This window comes from Copadichromis virginalis, linkage group LG4 (assembly GCF_057382275.1).
Source record: "Copadichromis virginalis isolate Kocher_CV1m ecotype Utaka linkage group LG4, C_Virginalis_male_GT1.1, whole genome shotgun sequence".
Taxonomy (NCBI): Eukaryota; Metazoa; Chordata; class Actinopteri; order Cichliformes; family Cichlidae; genus Copadichromis; species Copadichromis virginalis.
The window spans coordinates 7,602,367-7,616,838 of NC_140621.1; the positions used below are offsets into that span (position 1 = coordinate 7,602,367).

Below are 14,472 nucleotides of genomic sequence, written 5' to 3' on the forward strand. Positions count from 1 at the left end.
GGCGAGGGAGGAGAGAGAGACACACACGTAGTGAGGAAGGAGGAGGGGGACGGTCACGTGCTTTTGTTGACCAGTCGTAAATTCTCGCCGATGACTTTAGAGAGGTAATTTATGCTCTGAGGTTTCAAATGATAAAGATTGGGCGGGGGAAGCTTTCCCTCTCTTTCTCTCCGTCTCTCTCTCTCTTTATTGCTAGAGGTGTCGGGGGTGAGCTCAGAGCGCCACCTACTGCAGATATAATTTATTGTACAGAAAGAAGTGTTAAGGGAGAAAGGACACACAAGAGTCCATGACATATCCATGCTATAAAAAAAAAAAAAACATTGTGTGTGTGTTTGTTCATCACTCAGCTCTGTTAATTGACCTTTTGCTTAGTCTCACAATTAAGAGCCGTAAGAACCGTAAAATCAAACGTTAATAATGAACACCATGGTAAAAAAAAATAGTAACTAGCCTTTCTCCACATACATCTGATAGCTGTTGATATTTATCCCGGAGTTCTACCAAAAAGCGGTCTCACCGATAAAATACACGTGTTTTTTTTTTGTGTTATGCAGTGTTTCGACTTGCTGCACTAATTGTTTGTACCTCAACTTCCGGCACAGGTACAAAACACCAGTAGGAAATATAGTGCAAAATATCACAAAAATTAGGCAAAAATAAACAAACAAATAAATAAATAAATACATCACAGACCAAACTAAACAGTCAATACTACAAAAAATGTTTGAGTTATGACAATTCGACTGGCCTGCGACTGTACATTCTTTCTTTCTTACTGCAAGCCTTCTTTGCAGCTGCAGACGAGGAATGTTAAACCTGATCTGTGACGTCCACACTGGATGGAAATCTGCTGATTTATGATTTGTTGATTCCCGGGTTTGGGTGCATTTCAGCCGCGGGAGTGCTTGTGTGTGTCTAAGCGTTTGCGTGTTTGAAGTAGGCCTCAGTGTGCACTCGGGTGTACACGCTTTGTTGTAACTCCGGCACAGCAGCTAGAACAGGCGACAGATGAAGAATTCCAGAGCTTTGTGTGTATGTGTGAAATGATACAAATGGATGTGCTCAGTGGGGAAATGTGTGCAGTTTGCAGGCCACATTTCAGAGTCTCGGCTAAAGAAACCAGCAGTTGGAATGGGATTCATCTTGAATATTACAAAGTAGCAGGCACATTTAAAACACACGGGCAAGCACACATAACAGCAACATGGGGTTTAAAGCCACAAAAGACCCAGCTGTCACACTCCTCTCAGCACACTGCCTTTGGTATTTATAGATCAGCACAATCGCGCTGAATTTGTTCCATGAAAGAGCTCACTGAACGAAAAACATTTAAATATTTCAATAAGGCCAGTTTGAAGACAATCATAATTCAGTTTTAGCATAGAATAAAACTATCTGTCCGTCCGTCCATCCATCCATCCATCCATCCATCCATCTCTTTTCTTTCGCTCAACCTACCTATCTCTTCAGCTGCACATGTTTTGCGTTTACTTTATGTTATATTGAATTTGTCGCATTCTGAGTAAGAATAAAGGAGGGTCAGAATTTAAGGTATGAGCCCAGATTAGAGCACATTTTGCAACCAGTGCCTGCGCACAGATGCAGTTCCTTTTATTCTAATAATCTCATTCAAAGAGCCACGCAGATTTCAATATGCTTCATTTTTGGAGATTTTGATATTTTAACCAATTATAGATTGTGGTCTAAGACAAACTCTTTCTAACTAATGTTCAGTTGTCTTAAACAGACAAATAAACAAAAAACAAACAAACAAATTTTCTTCTTCAAAATTGAGACTTTCAGTAGAGAACAGCTTTCAGTAGAGATAGAAAGAACAAAACAACATGAAACATTTCCTCTTCGTTTTTCTCTCCTTAAAATATGTTAAACACCAAGCACGTATGTGCAATATGTAAAGACGAGCCCCCCTGATTCACAGTAAAACCATTTCCACTGTGTTTAACATAGAACATCTGCCAGCACGTAGTCATACAACTGATTCAAAATGGGAACGAAATCGCCAATCGAGTCATATCCACAACACAAAAAGAAACCAACGTACACTGAATATGTCTGTGCTGCAGAATACGCTTTAATAGATTTTCTCTTGAGGTCATTTCATTGCGAGTCTCACTATATTCTCAATTTGTCTCTCAAAGTATTAAATTCAAACATAACATAACTAAAAGTATCATTAATTAAATCACGTGAAAGCTTTAGTTCTTCGCCTCGCACAGTGGCGAGGCTGGTTTTTCTAGGTGTGCTTATTAATTATTTACTACCAGCTTATGCCATCTTTGTCTTGGTAGTATTCCAACAGGATTTTTTTTTCTAAACTTAAAATGTGTATTCGTTAGATACATGCTATAATAACAGCACTTGCTTGGTATGACTTAAGACCGTCAAATAATAAATAAATAAATATCTGTTCTCTGTTATGCTTATTATGTGTGTTATTATACCCATAACTGGAAAATTCAGAAATATATCTTGAATGTTCCGAATGAAAAGCCGGCAAATGAAATCATTCTAAAGTAACTCTGATTTAGACCATATTTGTCTTTATGGTTTTCATGTTTCATGAGATAAGCTAATGTGCAGTGGTGTGTGTGTGTGTGTGTGTGTGTGTGTGTGTGTGTGTGTGTGTGTGTGTGTGTGTGTGTGTGTGTGTGTGTGTGTGTGTGTGTTTGCACCCGCATCAGTGAAACTTCCAAGATGGATACAACGCGCCGGTCACTCAGGGGACAAGTAGAGTTAAAAGGTCACGAGGACATTGTCCACTTTGTCTGCGTGAAGTGTGTGTCTATGTGTAACGTGTCTGGCTGCAGGGCTCGAGGAGAGGTCAACTTTCTCTGCCTCGCTCTGGTCATCATTTAGTTTGAGCCCGCCATCAGCAGCTCACTCTCCTCGTCGCTTTCCTTCCAGATCGTCGCGTGCGCCTGTTTGGCCGCAGCCTTGCGTTTAACACCAGTAAGAGGCTAAAAGGCTCAAGCGTGTTAAAGTTGTCCTCTAAATCATAAAATAAACCAATCTCAAATCCAGTAATGTTGAGTTTGACTAACCTTTACTGCGCGTTAATTAATGTTAGAATAAATGAAAATTCATTTCATGCCCCAAGACACACACAAACATACCCTATCCCCGTTATAAAAATAACCTTTCTCCATAAATTCCTTTACATTTTATTAAACATTTGTCATAGGTAGTATATGTGATTACTTGACAATAACACATAACCAAAACATGTAAAAATCGATAAAATATACACTTTCCTGAATGTTTTAGGTAGTTTGGCGAATATCATCAGTAGGTTAACAACCGCAACCCCACCCAAAGCTTCAACAGGTTTCCCGATATTGAAAAATTCCCCTCAACCGTAGTTACATTATTTTCACCATACAAGGTGTTTTTCCCTTGCTTATTTCTGTACAGTTTAAATATGAACACCATAAGACATACATACCTCCAATAGTTTTTCCTCCCTTCGTGTATATGCAGAGCATACTTGCACGTGTACTTAAAGGTATTAAAGGCTACACACATTTACAAATAATAAGAAACAAAATCGGGAAGGAAACAGCCGGAAGTCAAGTTCTAAAGCCCCCAAAACAAGTTGTAAACCCTAAAACAAGTGCCTTACATGATGTCTTTGAAAGAATAAAAAATAAAATGAAATAAATTAAATATGCATAGCCATAAAAAAGTACAGTAAAAAAATCGGTAGGCGGAATGCAGCAATAAATTGTGTTTCAAAACTACTTGTGGCCTTGTGTTGGTGGCCTTTAAAAAAAGTGTTCATTCATCTATTGTATTCTTTAATTTAACGCCATGTTCCTTTCCCCTCCCAGGTTTTATCGTATCTGTCCCTTTCCACAGTTACATAACCCTTGCTATAGAGTGTTTTACAAATTATTACCAAATATAAGACCACTCAAGTACAGCCTACAGAAAGAGTTGATGTAAGAGGGATAAAAATAAATCCCCCCATTCCGTTGTTTCACCACTGCTCAGGTGAGGAAAAGAAAGAAAGAAAGAAAAACAACAGAGAGAGAGAGAAAAAAATGCGGGGGGTGCTCTTGAAAAACTTGGAGGCATGAGATTAATCAACATGTCTTCTCTTTTATTCTGCCCTTCCTTTTACGTGTCTTACATTAGTTTATTTTTGGTCCTGTTTTACTCAGTCCGTTTCTCCTCTTCATCTGCACCGTTCGCCGTAGAGGAAGAAGAAGAGGATGTAGAAGAGGAGTTGATCAGCTTGTTCTCCTTCTTCCACTTCATCCTCCGGTTCTGGAACCATATTTTAATCTGTCGCTCCGTGAGGCACAGCGCGTGCGCAATCTCGATCCGACGTCGCCGCGTGAGGTACCGGTTGAAGTGAAACTCCTTCTCCAGCTCGAGCGTCTGGTAGCGGGTGTACGTCTGCCGACCGCGTCTCCCGGGGCTACTGAAGGTCCCTGAGAAGCAAGAGACAGATACATTTGAACCAAGATAACAACACTGAGGCGTTAACTATTCTGTTAAGAAAACGTTACCAGAAAAGTTCATCACATGCATATTCTATTCTATTCTATTCTATTCTATTCTATTCTACAAGTTTCCACAACAGTGCCTGTTTAGTATTATCAAGGCTATTTGCCCCCGCTTAAATTAAGAATTAGTAATGTTCACATTAAAGAACAATGCAGACGATGGCTGCCATCTAACAATGTGCGCCATCCCTTAAGGACACTGTTTTAATGTGAATTTAACATTGTTTTACTAAAATGTTTACTTACTCTGACTGCGAAGCCGCGGATTATTTTTGGCTTTGTGAAAAGTGAAAACTTGGATTTCTTATTTTGTTTAATAAAAACAATAACAATCATTCTACAGGAAAGTTGAACTTCATGGTTTATGAAACACGGAGAATAACTATGTTATATAATGTTGCTGATGGTAAGTAGCAGTAAATTCAGAAAATAAATTCCCATTGTGGTGTGTATACACCGATCTTCACTAATAAGGCAATTAAGGCAACTTCAGTTTATGTATTGATTTGAAAGTAAGAGCATGGATTGCATGCCACAAGCTATTCATATCTAAATCCAAATGACCATAAATAACTCTCCCCTCTCTCTGGCTACTATTTGCACCTTTAACTGTCATTTATAACGCGCTCTTTGTTTCCTCCATATATATTTATTTGCGGCGAAGTATGTTACCACCTCATCTGTCATAACTCGGAGTGTCCTGCAGGGCTTTACAAAACACTAGCTCTGCATCATCTGCTATTACTCATTCTACCCTCAACAGGCCGTTTTTCTCTCTTAAGGATGGTTTGCAGCACAGGACAGTGTTTAACACTTTAGGTTAAATCATGCAAGAGTGCAAAAGCACAAACTTTTAGGAGAGCCGACTAAATGAAACTATTTCACATTATTTCCGCCACGGTTTGCCTCACTTTCACTTTAAACTTTAGGCTATATCTATATACGATTTGAATCAACAGTGAATAACACTGTCTACGCTGCGGAGGCTCAATAAACGATAAGATAGAAAAGGTCAAAACCAATAATAGCAACAGGAAATGTGATATATCTTTATCAGCACAGAAAAGAAACGTTAGCAAAAACAAAACAGTATTTATCGCATCCTATTGGTCATGTCTCAAAGCAGAGTATGTCTGAGAGGAAAAGCGTTTTCAAAAATAAAAGAGATGAACTATTCAGACACATTTGAATAAACGAATGACTAATAGAGTGTGGATATTTAGACTTATCTCTGTATTTCCTCTATATCTACATCATTAATTTTTTTTATCTGCTCCTTGTTTTCCCCCACACTTTGCTTTACTTGGTAGCATCGTCACGGGTCACACAGGCTACAGTAAAAGGACCCGCAATGCAAACAAACCCGTTTTATGACGGACAATAAAATACAGCGCACATGACGGACTGACAGGTCAACAAACGGGGATCATAAAGCAGCTTCTGTGGCAGGAGGAGGGGAAAAGGAAAGGAAATCTAACAGAGGCTGACAGAGGAAACAAACGTCATTTCTATGACTGGGATCATAAAATATGCAAGAAAGAGAGGAAGAGGAAGAAGAAGACACTCACCGTTGCAGGCGTTCATCCGCTGCATCCATGGATAAATGGGCACTGACGCCGACTGTTTGTCTTCCATCGTTTCTCCGAAAAGCCCCTTTGCACTGAGCCCTACGCACTCTGTTTTACGCTGCACGCCGTCCTGACTGAGCGCGAGCTGATGCTCCTCCAGAGCGCACGGGTGTTCCTTATCCCTGTAGAAACTCGTGGCTGCAGCTGCGGCCGCCGCTGCCGCCGCTGCCGTGGCGTAGTCGCAGGCACCGGTTCCGGTCGCGCCCCCAACACCGACCCCCGCCGCTGCTGCTGTCGCCCGGTGTCCGGTATATGCTCCATTGGCCGCCTGCTGGTAGTAGGTGGATGCCGGGTACGGTTTGTCCTGGTGTGCGCCGGGTCCGCCGGTGCTGTATGCCACAGCTGCGGTAACGGCTGCTGCCCCCGGGTAGTGCCTAAGCGGGTGGTCGGCGGCGTATCCCGATGAGTAGAGAGGTATCTGACCCAAAAACGACTCTGCTGCCGCCGCCTGCCCGCTTCCACCCGTTCCCGGTAGCGTCACCGGGAAAGAGGAGTTGACAAAATAGGAATTCATCAGGAGAAAGAAGAAAAAGAGGAGAAGCCGGAAAAGAGGAGAAGAGGAGAGGGGAGGACAGGAGGGGACGAAACAAACACAATAACAACGTTCACTCGATGAAGAAGGAGAAGGAGGAGGAGTAGGCAGAGGCTAACGGCTAGCAGCTAACGGTTCTCCCTCCCGTCCTGCTTCCTCTGCCTTCCCCTGCCTGCACTTTATGATTTGTTGTGTTTTATAGCCGACAGTCCGACGGGCTGCCGCTATCACTTAGTGTATCGCAGATTGGGAGGAGGGGGGGGGGGGGGGTTGTATTAGGTGGGCTGAGTGCCAGTGTGGGACGGAGGGGCGTGTGGAGGGTGGGGGGCAACAGAGAGAACCTCTCCGTGTGTGTATGCGATCGGAGAACACGGGACGGGGCGAGAAGGGGTATCGGGTGGGGGGTTGGAGGGCAGACACCAGCTGACCTCGAACTGACCAATGGGACGCGTCTGTGCCTGGCATTCGTTCGCTGTTTTCCTTTTGTAGGAGAGGAAGAAGAAGAGGAAGAGGAGGAGGTCTGGGAACTACCGAATACACCCCCACCACCACACACAAACACGCTCTCTTCCTTTCTTTCCTTTTTAATTCGTATCTAATCTCTCTTTCTAATCTTCCTTCTGTTCCCGGTGACATTGCGCAATCACACCGGAATCCTCGACGCGTTAAATTGATTCTTTTCTCTCCCCGTGTGTCTTCCTCCGTCTGTTGTTGGACCCATAAAAACCAGCAGTTCTCACACGTATGCGCGTTGTCCCCTTGGGGTTGGGAGAGAAGGCAACCGAATAATAAAATATGTTTCCCGGCGCTTTGGAGATAATACCGACCGCATTAAAATGAATTTGTGGAGCGTAAATCACAGCCGGGAACGTGCGCGCGTCTTGTGTGTGGTGCAGTGTGTGTGATGCTAGTATTAGATTCAGCCTACTATATAATATGGGCCATGTAATTGGAGTGTTGTATATTTGCAATTGGTATATCTGGTGATTGGGTAGTTTATGTCCCCTCTTCGGCCAGTGTGTGTGTCCTACTCCTATCGCAGGCTGCTATTTTCTAAAGCAGAAGACTAATTTAGTAATTTGGAAGGGATTTTCGGCACATAATCTGATAGTTAGAAATGTAGAAAAAAATATATATATATATATATATCCATATATATATCCATATATATATATCCACACATACATATGCTGCTATAAGAGTACCATAAGACTATTCAGTCAGAAAAATGTAACTCCTATACTGTGCCAGAGGGTGCTGGGTCTGATCAATGTGTGCAGTGATTTATTATTTTCCTTTTTTCTTCTCCGGTGACACTGATTAGCCTGAAATGTAAAACAAAAAAAGAAAAGAAGTATTTTTTCTTTCTGCTTTTTTTCTTAGCGTCATCTTGACACTCATTAGACCCACGCGCCTGAAGCTCTTTCAATATATATATGGCCACGTCCATGTTTATATTGAACCGAAATATATTGCATTGTTTAAAAAAAACAATTAGAATGAAGTCTTCGAATAAAAAAACGCCGTTATTATAGATTTGTTAGTTTTACCACTAACAAAAAAAAACATACTGCATTACTACTGTAAAATTATATTATATTTTTTTCTCAGTTTTACACTATATGGAACGATAATTATAAATGTAGAACGATAATTATAAATGTAAAAGAAAAAAACATAGCTAATGGGTACACTAGTGTCACAAATTATTATTATCATCCCTTAGAATAATAAAAACTAAATTTACACAGACACATTTTGCACTCTTTTCGCAAAGAAACATTAGAACCTCCCTTTCCTTCTTCAAAATTAGAGAGGAGAATAAATAGGGTCGAGCTGGGTGGAGGGTGGGGGTATTTCGGCGTGCTTTTCATTCGCGGTCACAAACGGAATATGTGTCGCTGAGGTCGTAAAATAACCGCAGTCATAAATAAGTCGCCCCCCCTCTCGGTGTCTTTCTGTGCTTCCTCTACAGGCTCTGACTTGTCTGAATGGCCAAACTGTAGACAGTTTGACTACCGATAGAGACAAAGCCTATTTTTACTTTTACTTCACCTCCCCACTTCATCAGTTCCCCCATCTCTTCGTTTTAAAGTAATACTGTTCGTCGTAGGAGGACAAATATGAAACTTAATCCCCGAGCCGCGCGTTCTATGCAGGATTACACAAACTGATGGAGAATCTGTCTTCTGAACTTTTATTTTGACCTCTCGCTCTCTCTCTCTCTCGCTCTCTCTTGTTGGCAGGACGCTCCGTTTCCTCTCCACTTTGTGGGAACGGGAAGCAACAGCATTGTGTTGGAGCTGACTGTGGTGTAATCATTAATGAGCACTAACAGTCGGGACAGGACAGGCATGGCCTACAGCCTGGGACACACACAAGACGGTAATACTATTATTATATATACAGCCTATTTGCATTAGCACGGTATTAACGTGATTGTGGCTTTGGTATTATATCTGTGGTAGGCCTATACCAGCACCAGCCCACAGAGTAAATATGAAGAAAGAACTTTGAAAAATACAAATAATAATAATGATAATACTAATAATAATATAAAGGCAGAATCATAGCTTTTCCTGATTCGAGGTACAGCTCTGCTTAAGCTAAGAATATTGTCAAGCCAATTGAAGTGTTGGTATAGTAACATACCGAAAGTTTTGTTACGAAGCATCTATGTATTTTATATGACAATTTTTGCAGAGATTAGCAGTTTATTTAAAGTATAGATTAATGTAACATTTAAGAATAACTTCAGAGGAGATCTCACGAACTTGTAGTTTGGTTCTAATGCTGGAAAAGCAACATGAAATATCATCATCTTATCATCTTATATCATGTGACTGCATGGAAATATTCATAGGCAACACTGCATGATGACATTGTCCTCCATGTTGCAAGTGGACATATATTTATGTGTCATTGCAGATGCAATTGCAGTTGGGAGAAGCGAGTGGCAGACGACACGAAAGAGCAGAGCAAAGAAAAAAACGACCTAAACTTTGGAAACATTTTGCTATTTGAGAACCGGATGGTTGGTCCCTGTGCGAGTGTGTGTCAGGGAGAGGAGTGGGGTGGACATAAAGGAATAGCAGAAGGACATAGTCTGCTTTAAAGCTAGTAAAGAAGTCACATTTTATGTCACGTGACCTTATGCTTTGTTGCGTTTTACTGCCTGATATTTCCTTGTGTTGACGGGGATATTGAAGTCTACCAAACTTTAACTTGCCGTCCACCAGTATTGAAAAAAAGGGAACGGGGCTGTGTACCGACGCTGCTGAGAGCATTACCATGACATTGGGTGTGCTAGACCTTTGTGCCGAAATTCAACGAATTATTTATTTGAGTAACTACAATACAAAATGGGAGACTTAAAAGACCACAAATAACATAAGCTACCTCGGATGGCCTGTTAGCTGCTTTAACCACCCCAAAATCAGTAGGCTAACAGCCTTCCAGTCATTAGCTATATAGTTATTAAGTTTTTACCACTGGTCCAACACTAATAACAGGGTAATGACAAGAAGCGAAATCTGTTTTAAGTATATGAATCATAATGACACAAATAAATAGAAACTGTAGAGAGATGGAATGGTCTAGATTATATCAGAAAACAAAGAAAGAAAAAAGTTAATATTCTGGGACATTCTCCCACGTTAAAAATTGGTTGGATGACAATTACAAATCCCATCTTTTTTCTAAACGGATATGCGTTTTAAGCCTGCTGTATTCCTGCACAGTAAATTTAATGGTGCAGCTTCAGAGTAAACAGCCGAGAGGCGCTGAAGGAACTCCAGGAATCCGGGAAACTTCAGAGATTATCGACAATTAAAGCTGAAAGAGTCAGGCGGCTGCTTTATGGCTTTATGGGTCCCTTTCACCTTTTGCGTGTGTGTGTGTGTGTGTGTGTGTGTGTGTGTGTGTGTGTGTGTGTGTGTGTGTGTGTGTGTGTGTGTGTGTGGAAGGGGGGTATGTGCGAAGGAGAAAGAGAGAACTCAGGACTTTTATGGTTTTATGACTTTTTATGACTCCTTGTAAAGTCCGAGGAATGGCTACGAACTGAAAAACAGGCCCGCAGCAAAACAGCAGATGAACAAATGTGCTGTTCTCCGCACAAGTAACGAGCACTGTGCAGCTCACCTGTGGTTTATTTCAGCCGTGGCAGTGAAAGGATCGATAGCATTTCACGGGTTAAATAATTAACCGTCTATGAAATTAAAAATTCACTGCTTATCCTACTAAATTACTCTTATGTGTCATTTTAGTACGAGTTATTTACAAAAAGGAGTTCAAAACTCTGCGCGCATCAGACTGGTCCTTGTCTGGCAGAGCAGACATTTTAAGTAGGTGGTCTGTTATAATGTCATTAATTTAGATATTTTATGGGTTTTACTCATGTCAGGAAAAACGGGGACATTTTTTGATATAAGTAGAATACTTTCGCTCTTAGGATCGTATAGAAGATTGCAGAAGTTGTGATGCTTGGAGATAAAAAGTTCATGTGTTCAGAGTTTAGATACATAGAGCTTCTATTGCTAATTCTCTTGCTCGGTGTGTGTGTGTGTGTGCGTGCGCGCGCGCGCGCGCGAGAGAAAGAGACCTCTTCTGCTGCACCAGTTAATGACAAACTCCAAAAAACTGCCTGACTAGTACTTTCTCTTGTTTAATATATTAATCGTTTCCAGGCAGCGCCAGTCGACTCGCCGCGTCCTTCAGGGTACTGTGAGCACGCGCTCCAGGTCAGTTCACTGGACTATTACCGGTGGACGCGAGCCCTCAGCCACAAAAGGCCTCGGGACCAGTTAAAGTTTAACGGGTGGGTGAATGCAGCATCAGAAAGAGCCGCATATTTTTCGGCTAAATAAGAAGACTCGAGCTTGATTATTCAAACTGTGTTGTTCGACATTATTTGGTCAGACGAATCATAATAATAATAATAATAATAATAATAATAATAATAATAATAATAATAATAATAATAATAATAATAATAATAATAATAATAATAATAATAATTATCTGGTACTATCATCCTGGCAATCGTTATTCTAACTGCACAGAAAATCCTGTCGAGGTATTTATCCGCTGCGCAGACCACAAATAGGTGAAGCGAAAACAAATGTTGTATCTGATCTCAATACTCTGAAATTGAATACTCAATTTAAAGTGAGACTATGCTAAAGTCATAAATTAAACAGAATGCCATAGTTTTCCCTCCATGAGGGTCTTTCAGATGATTACACACACGTTCACAACTGGAAACATATATCTGAGTGGGGCTGCACAACAGATTTACAGATAAGCGCAAGTGATAAAACCACAAAGCAAGGACGAATTAATATGCTTACACACACACGAACACGGTGAAGCCCATGCACTCACATTCCCTGCTTGCCGCTCTATTCCGAAACAGCCCTCCTGACCAATCAGCATAAATTTTGCATCCAGAATTACTTTTCCTTGAGCACATCCAGTGCTCGTGCACGCGCAAACACGCACACACACAAGCACAGCATTCTTCTGGGATTTTGTACACACACGGTTTTCTCCACGTTTCATTCAGCAGTGTAACAGCACCCAGCCTAACCTTGGCAACAAAGCAGGACGGAGAGAAACACCCGTTTCTCTACCTCAGTGCTACAAGTCGACCTTTCCAACCCTACATCAAAGACAAAAAAAATCTTCAGCATACACTCTTGTGAAAGCACACAAAAGCTTTTTGTGCCACTCGCTGGGGTTGACCTGGTATTATTTTTCCAGAGGTAATACATAAGTAAAATTGCGGGCATGGTTTTTGTAAATCGCATTGACACTGACCCAGGGATGTATAACTTGTGTTTCCGAGTCTTGAGAAAGAAGAACCTGTGTATGTGTCTATGTGCTCTTTGGTATTGTTGTTAACGGAACACTAGATGGCACCAGAGTGTCTTGTTAAGTGCGGACTCTGGGCTGCTCTGAAGCTTCATTGTAAGGACTGCCGTCGAACACAAACAGCCTCCGGATTGTGTCTGTCTATAACCGTTGCTCCCAGAGCTGTGTGATCACAGCTTTACAGGAAAACAGACTATTGGCTTCAACTTATCTACCAAAACAGAGAACACAAGACAGAAAGACACACATTGCTCGTACCTTATATACCACTCTCTAAATGTTACTGTCTTCATTTAGTATTATATAACAATTATATTTGTGTTAAATTATCCATTTTAGTTCCAGAATTTCAAGACATACATTAACATCTGTATATGATCCAAATTGTTTGACGGTTAAATATAACTACATCTGTAGTATGTGAAAAATGTATAACTAAAGATGACACTTCTAAATATGGTAAATAAGACCGTAAACATCTCTCGAGTCCGTGATTATTAATGCACACACATACATAAACACACACGCATACTGCTGTTCTAAACCTAGTCAATGATTATAATAATAAAAATAATACTACACTGCTGACAATAATGAGTGTCAATAGCTGATTTGAGATTCTGCGTGGTCTTTCTCTGTTCAATAACCTCAATACTATATTGATATCTGCGACAAAAATATAAATATTTTAGCATACGTGTTTGTTAAAACCCATAAGTATGCTCAATGCATTTCAGTAAAGTCATGTTTTTAAAGCAAATGTTTCACGGTACCTGGGACCAAAAAGAAATTCAATTTCAAATTTAATTAAATTTTATCTATACAACGCCAACTCACAACAGTCTCATAAAGGCGCTTTATATTGTAAGATAGGCCCTACAATAGAAATGCCTTCTAATCGCAAACAGATTTAAAAAAAATATACATAATTTATTATACATTTTATTTCTCTGTTCTATGTTTGCGTTTGTTTTACTTATCACGTTCAGCATACCCCGTAACTTAACGAATGCACGATTGATTTATGTTCCGTTTACCACTACAGACGGAATAAAGAATTGGAAAAGTGCCGCAGATCTGTAGCCACGACTTAGTGTGATCGTGGCTTTAGAAAGTCCGGCACGGCGTATTGCATGTGGCTCACAATATATCCCTAAAACGAGGCAGTGACTTTATCTTAAAGAACTGGTGTTTATTGACAATACTGAATTTCTCACAAAGCAAGACTGTTGATTCTAGGATATATGTTCATCATGCTACAGCTTACTATTAGGCATATCCTTGTGTCTACTGTGTGTTTTAAACCATCCTGCATAAGAATGATTGTGTTAGCTGTTCATCTACAAAGCGGAATTGGAAACGACTCGAAATGTGGTTTAACTGTAAAAATACATGTGCATACATTTCTATGAGTGGTTTGTGAATAATTTGACAACAACCAAATAAATGACTATAAGGTAAAATACAAGTTGTTAAAGTGTATATTTGTCCAGCGAAAATTTCCACAGCCGTTTGCAGACCTGCAATGTTCTTAGATAATCAGTCAGACCCTGTTTTGTATGAGGAGGAATATCAAGGAGCACATATGAGCGTTAGTAAATAACATGTTACAATAAGAAAAACCACATAAGCTTTAAACATTGGGTGATGATGATTTGTCAGACAAGGGTAAAAATAAAGATAAAATCTTATTTTTTTGTCCTTGTGATCAAGTGTGTGTGTGTGTGTGTGTGTGTGTGTGTGTGTGTGTGTGTGTGTGCGCGCGCGCGCGCTCTGAGATGAAAAGTCTGGCTATTTGATATTAGAGACGGCAACAAATTGGAGACCAAGGAGATGACACCTACAGGTGTGTTTGTGACTGTGGGGTTGTGATTGCAGGGAAAGAAAAAAAACGTCTGCTCCAGGGAGG

At 40.6% G+C, this 14,472-nt stretch overlaps 1 protein-coding gene and 1 long non-coding RNA gene across 2 annotated transcripts; one reads left to right on the forward strand and one right to left on the reverse strand.

Moving 5' to 3' along the window:
• Nucleotides 1–4,106: 4,106 nt before the first annotated feature.
• On the reverse strand, nt 4,107–6,915 carry LOC146710744 (homeobox protein Hox-B6a-like). The gene is made up of 2 exons (XM_085453343.1): nt 6,101–6,915; nt 4,107–4,457 (listed from the first exon to the last, which is right to left on the reverse strand). Exons 1-2 carry the CDS (start codon nt 6,672–6,674, stop codon nt 4,177–4,179), a joined length of 855 nt encoding a protein of 284 aa, XP_085309469.1. The 5' UTR covers nt 6,675–6,915; the 3' UTR covers nt 4,107–4,176.
• Nucleotides 6,916–7,107: 192 nt separating this feature from the next.
• LOC146710745 (uncharacterized) lies at nt 7,108–14,016 on the forward strand. Its single transcript, XR_014920008.1, has 3 exons — nt 7,108–7,210; nt 8,939–9,077; nt 9,621–14,016. It is a non-coding gene; the product is annotated as an uncharacterized LOC146710745 (long non-coding RNA).
• The last annotated feature ends 456 nt before the right edge of the window (nt 14,017–14,472 follow it).

What these genes read in the sequence shown, in the direction of transcription:
- LOC146710744 (XM_085453343.1), bottom strand. Translation starts at nt 6,674, where the DNA reads ATGAATTCCTATTTTGTCAACTCCTCTTTCCCGGTGACGCTACCGGGA. An exon ending in GCGGATGAACGCCTGCAACG is followed by an intron (nt 4,458 to 6,100) that starts GTGAGTGTCTTC and finishes CTTGCTTCTCAG; the next exon opens with GGACCTTCAGTAGCCCCGGG.